This window comes from Lepisma saccharinum, chromosome 17, assembly GCF_977018435.1.
Source record: "Lepisma saccharinum chromosome 17, izLepSacc3.1, whole genome shotgun sequence".
Lineage (NCBI taxonomy): Eukaryota > Metazoa > Arthropoda > Insecta > Zygentoma > Lepismatidae > Lepisma > Lepisma saccharinum.
Genome location: NC_139245.1, coordinates 30,292,158 through 30,313,436, shown reverse-complemented (window position 1 = coordinate 30,313,436; position 21,279 = coordinate 30,292,158). Strand labels below are relative to the sequence as shown.

At 41.1% G+C, this 21,279-nt stretch overlaps 1 protein-coding gene across 10 annotated transcripts in view; it reads right to left on the bottom strand.

The window, feature by feature from the left end:
* Nucleotides 1-21,279, bottom strand: part of CadN (neural cadherin) — a 1,297,121-nt gene that overhangs the window by 296,421 nt on the left and 979,421 nt on the right. For all 10 annotated transcript variants that reach the window (XM_083139244.1, XM_083139247.1, XM_083139245.1 and 7 more), the window contains one exon: nucleotides 15,090-15,233. In XM_083139244.1, the coding sequence (XP_082995370.1) occupies nucleotides 15,090-15,233 (144 nt within the window). The remainder of the gene's footprint in view (nucleotides 1-15,089; nucleotides 15,234-21,279) is intronic.

Sequence of the window (21,279 nt, the reverse complement as noted above, 5' to 3'; positions counted from 1 at the left end):
TTTGGTCAGGCACTCTTCGTGAACATCCGTCCACCGAAAGCGAATTCCCTTACGTAACATGTCAGTGAGAGGACTCGTCAACTCTGACATGTGGCTAATGTGACCTTTCAGAAATCCGAAGAATCCTAAAATGCTCTGGAGTTGCTTCACATTCTTCGGAGCCCTTATCTGGTCCAAATACTCAATCTTGGATGGGTGGCACATCACTTGCTTGTGAGAAATTCTGAAACCCAGATAATCCACTTCCGAAGTAAAAAGTTGGGACTTCGATGGTGAAAGTGTTAAGTTCGCCTTGTGTATTCTCTCCAAAACTTCTTTCAGCGCGAGCAACAATTCTCCCTCCGTTTCTCCATAAACCAAAATGTCATCGTAAAATGCAATGCATGAGACACCCTGCAGCTCTCCAAGGACAATATTCATCAGTTTCGCCAGTGTGTTAGGAATCATGCTCAATCCATAGGGACATCTCAAATAGCGAAAGATTCCTCGTGAAGTGTTGAATGCCGTGTATTGGCGTGAGTTTTCTTCCAATAAAAGCTGGCCAAAAGCGTTTACCAAATCTAATTTACAGAAATATCTAGCCTTGCCTAATTTACTCAAAGATTCAAACATATCCGGGACTTCATTCCTAGATTTCTTTGTTACTGCGTTTGTCTTTCGAGGATCCAGGATCACCTTGTATTTATCCCCTTTCCTGATTAACAACGGTGAATTAATGTAATTAGATTTGCAGGGCTCAATGAAACCCCCAGCTAACAGCTCATCTATACAGTTATCCATTATTTCTTGCTTTTCTGGAGTCAAAATACGAAGCTTAGAATAGAATGGTGTCCTATCGGTTAGTTCTATTTTGTGCTGTAAGATGTGTGTAACGCCAGGTTTTTCAGAAAAGACGTTACTGTAGATGTTTAAAATATCTGCTAATTTCTTCTTTACTTCTGGTGAACATTCTGCACGCTCAATCAATTCTGCTATTTCGGGACGTCTTTGGCAATATCCCATCGTCGCGGTTGTTGCATCAGATGTTTCACTTTTTCCCATCGTCGCGGTTACCGTCGCGGTTGCCCCAGCTCCAGCCTCCACAGTCGACGTTATCCCCTGCAGAATCGGAAGACTCATCCCCGCTTCCCTCTTCTCCGCAGAAAACAAATAGATGACGTCACTGTCTGCAAAGCTGTAGCCTCCCTCTTTCAAGTGCAGAGATAATCCGGCTTGCCTTATGAACCCACGACCTGCGATGAATCCCTTGAAACAATCGCGCAAAACGACGAATTTATGCCTAAGTTTCACCCCATTCAAATGTACAGTAAGATACATTTCCCCACATGATTGTACAGAGCCTACTGCCAAAGAAATATTGATACGTTTATTGTTAATCTTATTTCCTTGTTTTTCCAGTTGTTTTGCTATCTCTAAATTTACAGTGCTCACAGAGGCCCCTGTGTCTACGAATAAGGAGAAGTCCTTTCCATTGATTTTACAGGGGACTAACGGCTCTTTGTCGCCAGAAGTGAAATTCCTGCAGTTGCGTATCTTCCTACTCCCCCCTTTGTTTTTCTTCCACGCAGCGCCTGCTACGATGGCGGTGTCGCTCTGTTCGGGCCTAACGAGTTTTTTGGAGCAGTACACATGGCGGCTTTGTGGTCAAGACCGTCACACCGAAAACAACGGATCCCCCTTCTCTTCGTCGGTTCTTCTGCTCTCGACGGGGTCCCAACATTCCCGGAAAAGCTTAGCCGGTTGACCAGTCCAGGATTTATGGCGCTCATTGATACTTCTGTTCCCACGCGGCCGAAAGTGTTCATTGTCCCCGCGGCTGCTAATTGCCTTGTGCCACTCGCTGAAGTCGGCATGGCAGACAGATGCGGCGAACTGTTGTCCCTCAGTTCTGGACAATAGTACAGGGCTTCTGAATACAATCTCTTTTGAATGTCCATAGAATGGGTTTCCAAATCTTTGATTGTTGCGAATGTTCTGTTGTACAAGTGTGTTCTGAATTTAGGATGGGAAAATTTCAAAACGTGCTGGATGACCTCGTCTTCTGTCCCCCGTTTCTCCCTCATTGCGAAAAGCTTCCTGGTGTGTCGAATAAATGCAAGAAGAGACTGGTCTGGTGACTGGTAATTGTTCTGAATGATCCTTGCTATTTCCGAGTCGTAATCGACACTAAAGAATTCTTCCAAGAACGCCTTCTCAAATTCCCTAAAAGTGCCGAATGGTCTCGAAAATCTGAACCAATCTGCAGCGATTTCCTTCAACGAAAGCGGCAAGATTCTATCTAAGAGAAAAGTATCCCCAATTTCCATGATTTCCTGATAATTGCGTAATTCATACAAATAATCGTGTGGACTTACATCGCCGACGTTTCCCTTAAAGATCGGAATGTTTATGTTGCTTTTTTCCAAGATTTTGTTCATTTTCTCCTCGCCCGTCCTTGCCGAAGTTCCTTGCGTAAGGTTTAGAGAAAGTCTCTCAAGTTCCCCAACAATATCTTCCTCAGGCCTTCCCTCCAAGTTCGCATTGCCTAGCAACTTGCCAATGAGCTCCCTGTCTATTTGAATTGCCATTTTGTCTTCTGTTACTTTCTTTCCACTTCGCAATAACATATGCCTTCAGTACTTCTTACAAAAAATATCCCGACTATGAGCCCCCAGTATGTAACGGTATATTTTGTGTTTTTAAGCTGATTCTCAGCAACATACACAATATACACAACCATACATTTTTGAATCCTTGTCCCGAGGTTCAAAACTTGCAGTACCTGAAGTTCTGTGGATGCTAGTTTAGGCAATAGACACGTACCTCTTCAAATTACAACTTAACGCCCATTTCCTTTTAGATATATATAGGTTTATTCATATTATATTTACAGAAGTTAATTCTTGGCCGTTATTCGCAAAATTACATTCCGGTTTACCCTGTCCCCCCTTCCCGAAGAGAGTGTGTAGACTCGCGTAGCCACTGGCTCCACGAGTAAAAAAAAATATAACCCTCAGTACCAAAAAAGGTGGCTGAAGGTATGTGTGTTGTGTACCCGGTTTCCCACATGAAATAAACTATTGAAATAATGTGAAAAGAGCAAGTGTGTGTATTAAAAGAAAGAAAGTTAAAGTATCCGCCTATTCATATTATCAAGAGAAGTCTTCGTTTCGCCCCATAGAGAAGAGACACCTCTTTACCTCGCCGTATCGCACCAAAACATCTGAGACCGACTGCTGCCTTCCCTTCCTTTTATAGGCCCCGCTAATGACCTAAACCGTTACTGGAAACTTACCGCTCCCCAACGGCCAAGAACTCAAACGTACAGGACATAGACATACACAATTTATAACATAAAAAAGGATCCAGTAATGATCGCATCATTACAACCTATATGTGAAATATCCGCCTTGGCAGTTTCAGCCCATAATCATCCATTTCATTTTCATGTATCACTGTGTATTGGCAAGATAGACTAAACTACATTTTAAAATGGAGATGATGACCAAGCTTACTTAAGTTTCAATTTCACTGCGTCTTTTACTTCACGTTCCATGTTTGAGGACTCCCTATCCAATGCCGGTTATACGTGTATTACTGGGCTTCGATTGTATACCGCTCGCTTTGCCTGTTCGAGCGTTATTCGCTCGAGCGAAGATCTAAATTCCGTGCGCTATCTAGCGTCGTTCTTACGAACTATTTAGCGCTCGACCGAAATCTTCTTCCTGCAGCACTAGTTCACAGATTCATTTCTTGGTCTTGGATTTTAAAATTTTGTTTTGAACGTTTTGCTGATAGGAAATTATCATAGTGCACAGGTAAGGGTTATGGAAATATTAAATTCAAAAAGAAAAATGGCCACAAGAAAGAGAGAAGGGACAGAAAGGACGAATTAGAGGAAGAGAAACGAAGAAAGGTACGAAGAGAGAAATTGTTCAGTCCGCTTTATGCATCGATAGGCTAATCGGGACTGGACCTACAGCTTAAGTGTGATCAGAACGACTGACTATGTGCCGGCAATGGGGATCGAGCCTGAGACACCTTGATTAGACGACGACAGTTACCATTACGCTATCAGCTGATCAACATGCAAAGATAAAATTCAGTCAATAAAAATAAAGCAAGAGTAAGGAATTTGATATCTTCAAGCTGCTTCAACTCTAAGATAGAAAGAGATGGAGAGGGAGAATTAGGAGACGAGAGTGGATTAAATTTCAAACCCACTTTACTCAAAAGTGTCCGAGTTCCATTGCCGAAACTTCTCCACTCTGTACCCAATTAAGATTTCGAAATAAACACCCCCTGAAATAAACACCCCCTTCCACCCCTTCCCCGAAAAAGTAAATATTCTCCTCCCCTCTCTCCCTTTATTAAAGGCATAAGTTTCCCGCATAAAAGTATCCAATTTGGTTGGAGAATAAACTTAAAAACTCCTCTCGCTTCTGTACCGTTGCCGTAAAGTTTACGCCTGGCTAATCAAACAATTATTATCTCCCGCTCGCCACCCACGGGATTTCTTGAACAAGTTTTGCCAAGAAAAGGAAAACAATCCCTTTTGCCCCCCACACCACCGCCATTCAGTAGCTTTATCTGTATGCTCTGAGGGGAAGAATTTCTCTTTGTCAGAACTCCTTTCTCCAAATCAATCTCATTAACGGAAACTACTTGCGGTTTTGCCTAGAGGGCCAATGGGAAGGCTCCATTGCGTTCCTTTTGTGTTCTGATCAGAACTCTCGCATCGAGGCACACAACAGTTCCGTCCATATTTAGAATGTTTCAGTTATTTCCCTGTATTATTAGATTTGCCGAAAAAAATATAATTTCACAAAAGAATATGATGGAGCGCAGAAGCATTACACATTCAAAAGATACAAATTGAACACGTACTTTTCAGAAGGTATAATTCGGAAAGTAACAAAGAGGCTTACCCGTTCCCTTTCTCAATTTTCAACTATTCCCTTCATACGCTTGTTTTCATCCTCCGCCTCCTTTCAAAATAACCATCTCTGCTCTTCCACTCCTTTTGAACAATACTGTTCAGTTGCTGATGACGTAAAACCCTTGGCATTAGTTGAAATACAACAGTCTGAAATGCTCATAGCTGTAAATATAAACTATATCATGCTGCAAAATTTTTACATAGGCTAACTGATACTGGATATGCAATGCAAAGTTGATTGGAAAGCACTGCGCCTGTCTTAAGGCTCAGCTGGATCTTACAGAGCGAGCTTTCCGACTGCATAGGGTCACTAAGTAGCAGAAAGAGGAGCCGCTTGCGTTGACGAGTTAAAAATACAGCCCTCCTTTTCATGGAACCATCTCCTAGTTCCTCTGCCATGATTACAATGCCACACTGCATTGTTACTCATGAAGCACATGAGGGGTTTCCCGCTGCACGAACGCGACCGACGAAGCCTCGTATATATGCTCCAAGTTGCAACTGCCTTCTCAGTGATTACTGACATTTCATGCGAATGAGAATTTGTGGTTGACGACCAACCTTGATATGGGACTCAATGTAATATAAATCGAGAAGGTTCGTACGGATGGACAATGAAATGAAAGTAACAATTTGTAAGTTACATGTTAATTAATTCTTCAGTGTTTAATGTGATTAACGTTGATTAAAGTTAATATTGTGTACAAGTGGTTTCTTTGAATAGAGGAAGGAAAATGTTGAAATGTGTTGGAAGTGTGTTATTTTGTGAAAGTAACAAATTGTTTTCCTGCATAAAAATGCTGAGAAGTCTCAAACTTAGGACTTTTTACACATAAGTCAGTAGGGGAGTGAAAAGTCAAGGAACTAGCGATGCAATATTACTAACTATACAAATATGGTATTAAGATATGACATATTCTACGATTATTTCAGTCCAAATTATCTTCCTTAGCCTCGTTAACGACGCGCCCAGGTTCGATTCCCGGCGCGGGCACGGGTGTTCATTAATTTAATCTAATCTCCAATGTGGGAGTAAGGGATGAATCAAATGTCAACTTCACTTGCACGTACTACCGTCCGGACTGCATTATTGCAGTCTAACGAGGGTCTGGCGCCAGTAGGCTGTGTAGTCCTCTGTTGTGTTGTCCCTATATGTTTGTGATTGTTCCTTCATCCATTTCATCACCATTCATCTTCATAGGCGAAAGTGACAGAAATTCGAAGTAAAATAAACTTTCCTCAAACTACTATGCCACAGTGCCTTTTGTTCAGAACTCAGCATTCTTCATAGTGGTAAATCTCAGAATTTGCCATTCAGAGGTACTGCATCAATCTCGGAGCTCGAACTAAATTTCATCTTCATTTGTAGTGTGGATCCCGAGTTTCCGCACCACTGAGCACGCAAGTTTGACAACGGAACTCCATCCAGAACTCGGCCGACTAGCATCCTAAATCCGCACGCCTTCTTTTATTACACACTCACTTCTCCCGTTAATGGCGACGAATTTATTTAAAACCAGTCCCGGAGAGGAAAGCGGAAAGTGAATTAAGCGAGCCGCTTTACTCCGGCGGAGGGAGACAACACAGAGAAGGGGGTAGACGGATGTGGTTGTCTCCGAGACAAGCATGGAGCCTGAACCACACAAATCAAGGAGTTTGTTTTTTTCCCTCCTCCTGAGCTTGCAGAAACACGGTGCAAGAAGTTTTGCAAAAACTCAGCAGTTTCCGGGCTGTTTTATGGCAGTTGTTGCTTTTCCTTTTGTGCCGAGGGCAATATTATCCGTTTTTCTGCCCTTTGCAGCCGAGATTTCTTTCTCCACGAGTAGGTTTGTAGTGAAAGAGTGTCGGATGATGTTTTACAGACGTAAACACAAGTAAGTCATCAATGTATGAGAATGATGGAACGAGGACTACTGGTATGGAGTTTTGATGCAAAGCTGAATCAAGAACCTGATGGTTACAGGTAGTCAACCAAGATAACTCCTACGTAGATGTATTATTAGCGCTCACGCCTTTGGTGCAAACGGTCACCGGTGGGTGCCCCTAAGTTTCCATCTTAACCAAGCACAGTATGGAGACTGGAAATTTATACTCTGTCCAGGGCATCTTTGGAACAAGGCAGCGCAAAGCAGCAGGAAAGGGGGGTGGGGCTAGAGTGGGCAGAGAGAAGCTGTACACGCTGCTTCGAAGGCTTGTAACTGCAGTCGCTTTTCCCCCTCCACGCAATCCCATTGCCTCTCACGTGTTCATTGGCGGAACCGTCTCAAGTCACAACTTCGTTCACTTGTTCCAGAGATAAGGGACAGAGTATAATCGAGGAAGAAGCAGCGGCTGTGGGATTCGATGCGCTGACTATACTTCACCTATTGAAGAGTCACGTGGCAGTCTTTGGTTGTTGCGCCATTGAGATTAGCTACTTTTAGTCAACCCGCAACACAAACAGAATTGTCAGGTTGCATACCGTACTAGGGAAACCTTTCATTTTCGCATTCACGCTCTGACTCGGGAATGTCGCCGAATGAAAACAAGACTCTGCGTTGCTCCGCCCACTCGCCTTCTCCTCTTCTCCGCCGTTATGCGCGGCCTTCCTCCACAGATTCCCGAGACAGTGTGTGCAAGTACAAATTGTAATACATGAAGCATTGCGACAGTCAAGCATTTTTTGATTGGACGATGCAAGTAAATGCATCAGGATTTTCAAACTGACGAGGATGTGACACAAATACAAATAAACTTCGCAAGACAAGAAGGTGAGACGGAATACGAAGTTACCCAACAAAGTAAAATCTCTGACAAAGTTATCGGGCTCCATCTTTTGAGAAGAGAAAGGCAGAGAGAAAGATTTGAAGAAAGTATATAACAAACATAAAACTAGCAAGTGTCTCAGGGAAAATAAACGAACCAAACCAAGTTCCTGACAAACATATTGCGTTAGTTTCTTCAGAGCCGACGTCCCCCCTTCCCCCACGGCGCCTTTGCCTTTTTCCACGGCAAACTTCTAGATCGGCGACGTCCGTATGGTTCGCGGAGCTCTAGGAAAGATTCGGCCAGGATCTTGTTTGACGTCGGAAACCTTTGCAGAAGAACACGTTTCGCTGCAGGGATGCCAACCCTCGAATAGCGATGCTAAACCTAGGACAATATGAGCTTCGTTGCCATCTAGCACCTTGTGCTTCCATAATGTGAAAATCTAGCAAAATTGTTTCTCTGGGAGGGAGAAGTTCACGTCGAAGGATAATATTATGAGAAATTAAAAATAAATTTATATCCAGATCTTATTTCCGATCAAGGGACATGCTTTTCCAACCACAACCTCCTCTGTTCATCACTTCTACCCAGTTTACCTCGCAAGGAACATTCCAAGGCAAGAAATTGGTTGAAAGTTGTGGGGCACAAATGTAAAAGTGTTCCGCTTTGAAATCGACGAAACATCTGAAACTTTTTCTAGTGAAATGTTAAACTCGTCTCGGAAAGTAGATGCATAAATTATAATTACAATCATCCTAAAAATAATTACAATAATAAATTACCATCGCTAATTATCAACAATAGCAATAATTTATTATTATTGGTCCTAGCATAATTTCACAGACTGAACAGCACTTTTTCCTTATCGGGGGTTGGCAACGCTGTTTCCTCATGCAGAAAATTCACGCATGGTAAGTCAACGGCCGCTGAACATAGCGGGGCAGACTTCATTATCTCCCTGTAACTGATAACACCGCGCTGAGGACGAAAGGAAAAGAACACTGGGAAAGAGACGTCAGAAGAAGAGGAGCCTCGGAGGTCACGTGATGTTTATAGATGACGTGGAACGACGGAGGCTTCAAGATGGCGCTCCTGCCCCAATCGAAGGGGTGGCACCACTTCCGCCAAACTGATTTGCTCTTTCCCACCAACACCTGAGACCACCACATTCAACTTCTCTTCCCAGAAAGGAAATTCAATTACAGAGACGTCAGATGGTTCTCTTGCATGACAAAGGAACTGTTCTCGGAAAGAACCAGCAACATCCACTCAGCCGTACTGTCATATATTGCCTTATATTTTTCAATCTTCTCTTATTTATCTCACAATCCCTACTATTCCTATTATGGTCCTATCGAATCTTCCATTCCTAGGGTTCCATAGACCATGGAACATCTTCTCCGAAAATATGTCCAATACTATTTTCTAGATAACTCCACAGTCAAATTATCCAGGAATCTCCAAGAGATACGATTTTTTAAAAGTAATTTCGATTTGCTTGTTCCAGAAACGAAACTGTTCTGACAAAGTGATAACTGACACAAGCGGGATAAGTATCCAGTATGTCGGCTTACCCAAAACAAGAAAATTTCACACCCGAAGATGTGAAGACAGTTCTCGCAAATAGATGGATGAAAATTCAAATACATCACGCTACAACTGAAAAAAAAATTACGAGTACATGTTACGTAAACAATACCGACAACATAGGACCAAATCTGTGCAGTTTTCCGACATCGAACAAGTTCAGTAAATAATATCGACCTGAATTTGCAATATAGTATGGTATTTACAAAGCTGGAAGGGATATACAGATGTATAACAAATGCGCCGGAGGAAATATTTGCCTCACTTCAGCCTATCAAATGCGAGCTGAATGTATTTTCATGGGAAAATTCATTTCGACCATTTATCCTACCCTTTTAGTCTCATGAAAATAACCTCAGCCACCCATTTCGGTTGTATTAGCGAGGTATATATTTTTAAAATGAACAGAGGAAAAATATATGACAATCTAACTAATGGACTTCTTCCGAAATTATTGAACTTGGGAGTTTATATTTTAGCTATAAATATTATCTAATCGTCCTTAAATAAAACGTCCGTACACAAAGTAGCATTAACGTAAGCAAAATAAAATACCCTGAATGTATCCTTCGACTTTATTGCTGGGTTTTCCATTCAATTATTCCCATGTTATAAGAATATGAGACAAAATCTATCGGGAGGGAGAAAATGATTTTTTTCGATCCTTAACGAATCGCTCTTGAACGACTTGAAGCTGCACAGATTTGACCTGTCTACACAAATGCCCCAGGAGAGAAAGGAAAAAAAGATGGTACGTACCTCAGTTTTCTTAGCCGTCAATTTCCATTCAGTTGAGTCACATTTCAAATCATTTTAAGTCTCCTTTCAACACTATCTAGGTCAATCGTGGCGATGAGGATGAACATTGAATTGGAAAGACAAAAATATGTGAAAAACAAGGAAATATCCAGAAGCAGTGAGTCAGCTTGCAGAGTTAATAATGGACATTTTACTTCGCTTTTCTGTCACTTTTGACTGATCGCGAACATGAGAAATTATATGATGAAATTGATGAATGAACACTCGCAAAGAACATCCATGCCTAGACCAAGATTCGAACCACGGACAGTTGAAATTTGAAGGTTGGAATTGTTGTTTGGCTCACTGTGGTAAACGTGTGTGTTATGTAGCACTCTGACGTTCACAACGACAATGCACCTCCTCACAAAGCCATTTAAGTCTATTGCCTTCGCAGAACTACCATTACTTTCGACGACGAGCGTACGAGGTATCCGGCCTCTAGGGTATCGAATTTCTTGTTGACATCCGAGATCTGCTCGACTTAGCTTCCCCTCGCACTTTTGGGGAAAACTCGATTTAAATAATCTGACAGGGTCCCTTCTCCGGGACACAAATCCAAAGGCTGTTGCTTCTCTGAGGCAACCCCCAACAAACAAGATTACGGAAGTCACGCCGCTGGTTGCATGTGTAATCCTCCTTCCAGGAGAAAGCCTTTCTCCGCGACGTGAACTGAAGGCCGACGAAGAAAGTTGACCTAATAGGTTATCCAATGGGGAAGGCTGAAGCGTCCCAAAGGAATCCCACCCAAGGCTCATTCTTATTCCTAGGAAACATCACACGCGACAGTAGTACTTGAATTGCGTAAATGGACCTAACACAGTAAACCCGTTAAGGCTCTCGGGACATGTCTAGAAAACTGAAATCCCAAACAGCAAACAAAGGATCCTTCTTTGAAGAAAGGCCAAGACTGAATTCTTTCACTTGTCAAAGCTTGAGGACACGTGAGAGAACACCCTGGCCTTCTTAACGTAACTACAAAAATCTTAGTGACTGAAGGCCTCTAAAACTGGCAAATGCATGTAAAGCATCACAAACATCTTTACATTCTTTAGTTGTTCCTGTCTACTTTCTGTTAGTGGAAAATGGAAGCATTCAATACCCACTGACAACTCCGAAATCAGTCTAAACTAAACTAATTAACAACAAATTGTTTTTTAATTTGGTCACGAGTGTTTAGCACATTGAGTTGCATCGCCGCTGTTCTCTGGCTTTCTAGAATGGAGTGCTATTGCTTAATATCTAGAAAAGTTATTCCAATTTTTTATCCATCTAGAATGTTGCACACAAAGTTTGTAGGGGGGTGGAAGAAATTCATTCTACTTATTCCAATAACCCCATTTTCTACATCTTCGAAATGGGAAAACCCTCAGTTCCTACTCTTGGGATAAACTTCTCAAGGCTCGATTGAACCCTTAGTACCTACAAAACGTATTCCAAGTTGTCCCCCACCTGATATGTTACGCGTTTAATATGTAGGGGTGGGGAAACTCGTGCTATTTACTTCAATAATACAATTTTCAACACCATGGCCCTGTGAAAATCCCCAACTGTTCCTTTGAGGGTAAATTGATATTGTCACGATTGATCTAGTTAGAGTTCTGACAGTAATTTTGTAGTTTTTATCAGCATGTTTCAAAAATCAAGTATATTAATTTTAAAATGAAAGAAACTGGGGGCAATACAGTTTCGTTTAATCAAGTGTGCTTTTTGTTAACCTCGTGGTATGTTAAGGTGCAACTCGACTGCGTCAAACCATTTGTAAGAAACATTACTTTATGTGACATGAGGAAACTTATCACAGTAGTCTAGCAAATATCCTGTTGGACAGGAGGATTTTAACATAACCCAGTCCAGGCCGCGGGGAGGGAGTGAGCTAATTTTCCCCAACACTGGCACTTGGTGTTTATGTATTCACTACACTAAAATAACTCCAGAAAAAAAGTGTGGAAAGTGGGATGCAGTTCTAGGCAATGGGAGGTTCAAGATTGATACAAAGGGCCATCGAAACAGTTGAAATCTTCCGTACCAGCACAAGTAATTTCATTCTTTAAAGAACACGAAGAATACAAGATGAATATAAATGAAAACAACGGTGGACAATTTGCCTGATAATATTTATGTATTCTACTGTACCACAATTACAGGTTCGGCCACTCTCCATCTTCCAAAGGCAAGCTGATGCTCGCCCTGTATGTCACATATCAGGGTAAGCAAGAATTTGTGCACTGGCTGTGAGTACCGTCTAGTACCGCTTCTACCAGACAACAATGGATATGAGTGATGTTCAGCACTGCCTCTACCAGACAACAATCACTATGAATGATATTCAGTACCGCCTCTACCAGACAACAATGGATATGAGTGCTGAGCGATACCGCCTCTACCACACAACAATGAATATGAGTGATGTTCAGCACTGCCTCTACCAGACAACAATCACTATGAATGATATTCAGTACCGCCTCTACCAGACAACAATGGATATGAGTGCTGCTCGATACCGCCTCTAGCACACAACAATGACTATGAATGATGCTCAGTACCACCTCTACCAGACAAGAATGACTATGAATGATGCTCAGTATCGCCTCTACCAGACAAGAATGCCTATGAATGATGCTCAGTACCGCCTCTACCAGACAAAAATGAATATGAATGATGCTCAGTACCGCCTCTACCAGACAAGAATGACTATGAACGATGCTCAGTACAGCCTCTACCAGACAAGATTGACTATGAATGATGCTCAGTACCGCCTCTACCAGACAAGATTGACTATGAATGATGCTCAGTACCGCCTCTACCAGACAAGAATGACTATGAACGATGCTCAGTACAGCCTCTACCAGACAAGATTGACTATGAATGATGCTCAGTACCGCCTCTACCAGACAAGATTGACTATGAATGATGCTCAGTACCGCCTCTACCAGACAAGATTGACTATGAATGATGCTCAGTACCGCCTCTACCAGACAAGAATGACTATGAACGATGCTCAGTACAGCCTCTACCAGACAAGATTGACTATGAATGATGCTCAGTACCGCCTCTACCAGACAAGATTGACTATGAATGATGCTCAGTACCGCCTCTACCAGACAAGACTGACTATGAATGATGCTCAGTACCACATCTACCAGACAAGATTGACTATGAACGATGCTCAGTACCGCCTCTACCAGACAAGATTGACTATGAATGATGCTCAGTACCGCCTCTACCAGACAATTGTTATGAGTCATGTCCAATACCGTATACTCACTTATATACTTAAAACGAGGCACAGTAGAAAAGAAATGCAAATAAGCTTCCCTCAAATAGTCAGCAGGTAGATGCACACACAGAGAACGGTTACATGGGGCTACTCACGACAACAGGAACAACCCCAAACCATACGATTCCCTTACTGCAAGCAGAGACCTCAGTTATTCTGTGAGCATGGCTGGACCAACAACATAAAAAAGACGTGATGAGACCCCGAAACCCTGGTTAGTTGACTTTCTGAACATCAAACAGACCCATGCGCTTCTGTGTGCGTTCGTGCGCTTGTTATTCAGAAAGCCCCTTCTCCTTCATAATGGGTACACAAAAAACTTGACTAACAAACCAGGGTGCACCCTGCATGGAAAAAGATGTACAGTATTTGAAGAGAAAAGGAACGGTGGACGAAAAATAAACTAAAACAAAACGTGGTCTCATTTTTCTCAAAACATTCATCAGGCACAAGAGAAAAGGACAACAAAACAGGGAGAAAAATACAATGTAACATGGTAAATACACCACATTAAGTTCACTTGATATTTAATTGGCAAACAAAGCAGTCATGAATAATTGCACTACTTTTGAAAGTTTCAAATTATGTCTTTAGATAGTGCAAATTGTTGCTATGGTGATTTGTAATGAGCGTATGTATGGTTAATAACAGCAATAGTACATCTCACGACATAGAACGCAAAATGTATCAATGTACACATTGGCTCCAGTAATACGTAAGTACATGAACTGCTAATGATTTACTTTTGATGCATCAAACTCTACAGAGAAATGCATAAAACTGTACTTTTATCAGCTGCTGTTCCGTGTGAGGCATTAAAATGCATGAATTGAGAACGGAGACGATCATTTATAAGAAATAAATAAATATTGATACCCAAAAAATGCATCAAGCTTGATTTGAAGCAATTGCAGTTCTGTGTACTTTTCAAGATTATTTCTTAAAAATAAATAAATCTGGAATCTTGCACTGCATTTGCTAGAATTATCTGCAACTAATCCCACGACAATGTATAGTGTGTGGAAGAAAACTGCATGAAAATAGTGATTAAATTTATGTATTCGTGGATGATCCTAAAACGTTTTCTTTTAGTTCACCTTATGCTCAGATAGAGTAACAGGAACTGTATGTACAATTTAGATTGGGATCACAACCACTGTGCAATAGCATTCACCTGGGTTTGAGTCCAAGACCTCTTTGTTACATGGAGAAAGCGGTAGTACTACGCCAACGGAGAAGTTCGATCTGCATCTTTAGACAAACACATAAATTACAGAACGCGCATACAATCTGAAGCTGCAAATCTCTAATACAGGAAACATCGTTGGGGATATGTTAACCTGGACTGCAGCTACTATCGGAAGAAGAGAAACAACTTTTCCCTCACAGTGTACAAATCCTAGACATGATTCAAGAACAGAGGGTGGATACACATACAAGCCAGATCAATTCGACCAAGCTCAACAATGACCAACGAACAAGAATCCATAACAGTCAATTGTTGAAAACTTCGAAGTACAGAGAAATGTACATGCAAAATCTTTACGTAACCATGGAAACAACTAAGCTACACATAAGGAACAACGTTTAGAAACAAGGAACAGCCTCACAGACAAGCTACGCCTCCGTATCTTCTGGACAAGTTGTCTTCTGCTCTGAAAAAGAATACACTGCAAACAGACACAATTCAAACCCAATCTCTCCTGAGGCCAAGCTACATCATCAAAGAGAAAAGCAAGCTCAAAGCAGAGTACTTACATTCGTCGTGATCTTTGGCGGTGACGGTGAGTACAGTATGTTGAATATCCTCATTTTCATCGACTTCTGCTTCATACAGGCCCTTGTCGAAATACGGTGGGTTGTCATTCTTGTCTGCTATTCCAATACGGATGAATTTTGTTACTGTAAAGAAAAGAGAACGAAAATGTTATTGAAGGATCCCATCCATTCTTATCGTATTAACAAACATTTTACATTAATTACATAATAAATGGCCGTGTCGTCTAAGGCGTTGTGCTTTAGACTCAGACTGCGGGACGGCATGGGTTCGAGTCGGCCTGGGTGCAGTCTCTGAGTTTTCGCCTGTGTATAGGGCCGGTGGCAACCCACCATCGTGAGGAAATTAGGGAGCTACGAGTTGAGTAGCGTAACCCGGTCTGGGAAATCTACTATAACGGCTGAGGGTTCGATGTCACCCTATTACACGTTGAAGATCTCCACACCTCTAGGTAGGATTGTGGGAGGGAGACTGGCAGTCGGGAGATAGGCCAAGGCCCTTCAAGGGCTGTAGCGCCACAGGTTATTATCATTTTATTACAAAATTTCAAGATAGTGTTTGTAAGAACTTGGAAATACTTCTTCCAAATTCAATACATTTTCCCATAATCTGAGCATATTTATTCCTTTACTGCACTACCTTGTGTGTGCCAGCTTTTAAATATGTAAAATAGTTTTACTTATGGACAAGATAAACTGTCTTCATAAATCTATGAATGTGAAATATCCATATAACAATGAGCATACAACGTTTTCCGAGATTCGTACATAAAATCCTAACAGTAAAATTAACCGAAATGTGAAAAATATGACACACACCTACACTGGTCTTCTAGGACCTAGGTCTGGTTACTAAGTTACCCTGGATCGGACTTCTCAGTTAGTTTATTAGGGTAACTAAATTGCAGGCCCTGACTTGGCCACTGGTGTCGGATTTTTTACCTTTTTTTAAAGTTAAGAATGAAAGGGTATGGAACTTTCTTCCAATAAAGTCTGGTTTATTTCCGTTTATGCACAGTATACAATAACACTTATCCACTGGCAATCTTGGATTTAAGTTAAGTGATGCAGATTTGATGGTAAATCTGAAACGGGTAACCCTTCCAAGATTATTCGATTATTTTTTGAATCGCAAGACACTAGAGCCGAAGCAGCAGGTTTATGAGAAACTAACCCAAGCAAATTGCAGAGTCCACAAAGGACCGGGCAGTTCTCCCTACGAGGTAGACTTATGATACCAGCAATCGGGTAAGGTAGCCCAAATATACAGAAATTGGGTTCCTTTTTATACTAAATGGTTGTTTACAAAATGCCAAGGAAACTTGGTCGATCTATACACGTGTCTATGGATTTACATAATTACATCATGCAGTTTAGATATTTACAATATTTACATGAAATAGTCAAAGTTGTAAATAACATACCTTTCAAATATACTTTTTCAATGCCAAAAACGTTTACATAATTATTATTCTTGTTGTTTTTAAGAAATGCAGATTAATTCTCGAGCATTCTAATCTTGTGCAAGTCGCAGATAATTTATGCACTCGCAGATGTTGAACTTCCTATTTGCAAATGGAAACATGTCTAGATTCGACTGGGGCGACACAAATATTATTTAATGAATAGTAAAATTAACGCATAAGAAACTACTACAGTGAAGAAGCTATCTCGACCCTAATCACAGTAAACTTAGCACAATGCAGCAACCATTAGAAAATTATACTATCGTGTCATAATAGCGCTATCAGCAATATGAACATAGGCCTTTCAAAAACAAGCATGTGAAACTGACATTCCATATTCAGAAGGTATAGTTTAACATTAGTACATATGCAGCAGTCACTGGTTGCCATATTGCGCGAGCACGAAATAATGAAACATTGACAAGAAACGCGATACCAGTAAAAGCCTTGCTCCGTGCGTATTTCTCCTGGTCCAGTAATCAATTCTTATATCTGATCTGCGAAGTTCTCGCCAAGGATCCGTAAAATTACATATATGCGCTTTTGCGTGAGGATAAATATGAGGAAAATGACAGTTTGCAGTGGAACAGGCTAATTACGCTCAATTACAGGCGGTATGACTTATCAGAAAACACAGAAATCGCGTTGCCAGGAATTATGAGGCTTTGCGTTGTAGGCTGCTAACTGATAGCATGGCCCACAGTCATGTTTTCGTGTGAATTATTACTTCTGTGCTCCAAAATTGTGTTTAGTGTTTCAGAATCGTAAAATACCTGTATTCATTATCAGGATAGCTCTGGGAGTAGTAGCTTTAAAAAAGTTCTCTCTTTAATTTATCAAAATTATTACCAGTCGCAACTCATTCTCCACAGAATCAACTGGGTTAATGTTTTTGCGCCAAGCGCCGCTGCTAATTTATTCGAAATTCAGTATTGGAAACTAGAAAGGCAAAAAAATATATGAATATACAAACAACTGCCGGAAAGGGTCCGGTATTCTGAGATTTTTTTATTACTTCCATTGAAGCAAAACGTATGATACACTCAACAAAATAGTAGTAGGAGCCTCTATCATTGTTCCGCAGTGACTTCAGGGAATTTGGATGCGATGTACTTCCCAGTGTTTATGCCAGTCATCTTTGATTTTGATATTTATTATACTTCGCTTCTTGTGCCACTTTTGGCTAATTTGCGAAGATGGGGATGAGTGATGATGATATGATGAAATTGATGAATAGACATCGCAAACGTCCATGCCCAAGCCGGGATTCGAACCCTGGTCCCCAGACGTCGTAGCGCTATGTGCTAACCACTCCGCCACGGGGGCCGGCGTTTTTGCCAGTCTTCAAAGACAAGACAAACCTAATATTCATTTTTTTGGGAGGGGGAAGAGTTATCTACTATATATATCCCTCTCTCTTCTCCTACATACGTAGATGGAATAAAAGCTGAAAGTGTGGGGGATAGACAGACAGAGAAGATAGACAGATAGAGAAGAGTGACAAGCAAAAAGAGAAAATAACAAAGGAAAGTGATATAAAGAAGGGTGGAAAAGGAAATTCAAAACAAAGAGAGAAGGGTGACAAAGGGAAGAGAGAAGGGTGACAAAGGGAAGAGAGAAGGGTGACAAAAGAAAAAGAGAGAAGGGTCACAAAGGAAAACGATAGGCAAGGTTAGAAAAGGAAAGAGTGACAAAGAAAAGAGATATAAAAAGAGAAGGGTGACAAAGGAAAGAGATAGAAAGAGATGGGTGGCAGATGAAAGAGAGAGAGAGAAGTGTGACAAAGGAAAGAGATAGAGAAAAAAGAGTGACAAAGGAAAAATCTAGGAAGAGAGAAGGTTGGAAAGGAGAAGAATGACTAAAGAAAGGGAGAAAGACGAGTGGAAAGGGAAAAGTGACAAAATAGAGAGAAGAGTGACAATAGAAATACAGTAAGGAGAATGGTTGCACAGAGATAGTAGGGATACAGAGAAAAGATAGACAGAAAAGTAGAGTTCTAGAGAAAAAAGAGATAGAAGCAAGCCTTCCCTCCCCCTCTGTGTGTCCATATTTAGAATGTAGGTTGGCCTTGAAAGAGTAAATTATCTCTGGTACGTATTAAAAAAGATCCAAATTTGTGAGATTACGACTGGAAAACACTGGCCTGTTCATTTACCAAGGCTAGATCTAAATTCGCCATTGAATAGCGAGGAGAATAGAAACAAACCGTCGGGAATCGAGCAAAGGCCACCTAATTACAAGCTGACAGACCTAACCACCAGGGTATCGCGAAAATCCCTACATCCCCAACCACGTCGGTCACCAGTGGGAACTGATGCAGTGCTTAACACGATCATGCGGGAGGAAAAAAAAATCTGAGAGAGCGTTGTCTGCCAAGAGTCCACTGGGATACAAAGCGGTTACATACCAGAAGTGGGGCAGCAAAATCAATACTTCTGTATCTTTCCTCCACATCTTTTCTCTCACGCAGTTACGTTTCGTTATTGGGGATATATTCGGTGACCAATTTATTCGGGGGACATCTAATAAACGTCGAAGTGAATTTGGGATTCAACGTTAATGACGAGGCTTCTACTTAAGATTCGTGCACTTTGAAATAAGTACTTGCATTCCAAGTGATAAAGTGAAAATACGTACTGTTGTTCAGAGTACTTCGAACGTTCTTGTCCTGAGTTTAAAATGTTGTCTAGACACTTTCGAAGAATTGGAATAAAACTAAAACTATTGAATTTGATTGCTCTTCTAAGTTCACTTTATGCACAGAGAGGCTAATCGGAACTGATTCCGGTAGTATCTAAACCACTGTCATTTCCTTCACCGGGTATTGAAACAAGGATACCTTGATTACAAAGCTACGACTTTACCACTACGCCATCGGGGAGGCCAATTCTCTAACTGACTTTTTAGAGAAGTGGAGATATGCTGTCATTATTAAAGCTTTGTTCTATAACATACGTATGAGTCCTTTTCATTGATTGAATTAGAATAAAGCCGCATTTTTGGCACTCTGAATAATCACGTCGATGAGAATGAATAATGACATTATGAACTTCATAGAGGGACATTCACAAAGAACATTCAAGCCCGGGCCGAGATTAGAACCTGAATCCCTGGCATCGAAGCGCCACGGAGACAAAATAGAGTATGTCAGGTTGAGGCATGTTGACTCGGGTAGATTTGGGTTGGTACAAGTTGCGCTGCATATGATTCGCTTGGGACCGTTTAGGTTTGCTTAGGTCATGCTGTGATATGTTAGATATTCTCGGAGAATCGGAATAGAATATTAATTGAATTTCAGAGAATTGCGAAATATGTTATTAGAAATTAGTGTTCTATGATGCACGTCGTGAAGTCACTGATTAATACAGAATTATGGTATGTCAGTTTGTGTTGGACCGCGTTGGGTTGTAACGCACAGATAATGTTGCAAGTAATTCAATGTAATTTGCTTTTCCAGTAACTCACAAGGAGTTACTTTGGTATTTAATTTACAGTGTATAGCTTTTAGAAGTAACTCATAGGGTGTCACATTTAGCCTAACATTTTTTAAAATTTATGTTTCTCGGAATTTCTCTTTTCTGACTTTTCTCAAGCATCCTCCTTTGTATTCCGTATTCAAGAGTGGATCGAAGTATCATGTCTAGGAGTTTCATTCCAGGGTCATAGAGACTTTTATTCTTAGCAGTCAATTCTAGGTTTTGCCTATTCCGCGGCTTCGGCGCCCACCCAGCGTCGCGTAAATTGAGTACCTGGAGGAAACTCTGGCGTGCTGCTGATCACAATACCCCCACCTTTGGCCGTGATCGAGAAAGTGTGGGGCCCCAACTACACATAAGGAGTAGGACCACCACTGACCCATCCAGGGCACGCCACTGGATATCACCCCCTGTTAAAGTACGAGGGTGATAGTTAGATATCCCTTTAATGAACATAAAGATGTTACGCTAAACATGTCTGCGCAGACTTCTCGTGAATACATTGACACTTCCCACGGGAACTGCATCCTTGCCCAATGCACGGTGTCAGCTATTCTATGGAAAAACTTCAAAACGCTTCAAACTTGTTCCAAATTATGTTTTGCCACGAACGGTTAAAAGTGATTTAAAAGCGTCGGAAGTTCATTACTGCAGTTGTCAACTTCACGATTCCCGGCGGGAACGTCTTTTTATCTGGCGGGACGCAGTAACTGGCATCGGAGTTATTTACTGCGAAGTTGGCTGGTAATTGCTTTAATTTTACATGGCACTGGGTGGATTAATAAATTCCGCTAATTGCCTGCAGATTATTTACGATTCTGGGACATAATTAAAAAGGAGTGGAATGAAAGTTTGCGCTGTTGGCATGATGCAAGCCCCTGCAAAAACAATTCACTCCTTGGAACTCATGAAAAAAAGGAAAAACAAAAGAATGAGTTCTTATCAGTGATGTCGTTCTTTGTAAGATCAACGCTACAGCATCCAAGTTCATTCTATCTTTATTTCTCTCTTTTTGTTTCCATTACGTTTATTTCTATTTTGCTTTCCATTCTCCTCTCCATCTTTCTCTATCTTCTTCTATTGTCGTTCCATCTTTCTCTACTTTCCTGTTCACCTTCTCTCGCAATTTCTATCTTCCTCTCCATCTATCTCTATTTCTATCTTCCTCTACATCTATCTCTATTTCTATCTTCCTCTCCATCTTTATCTCTTAACTTTCATTTCCATCTT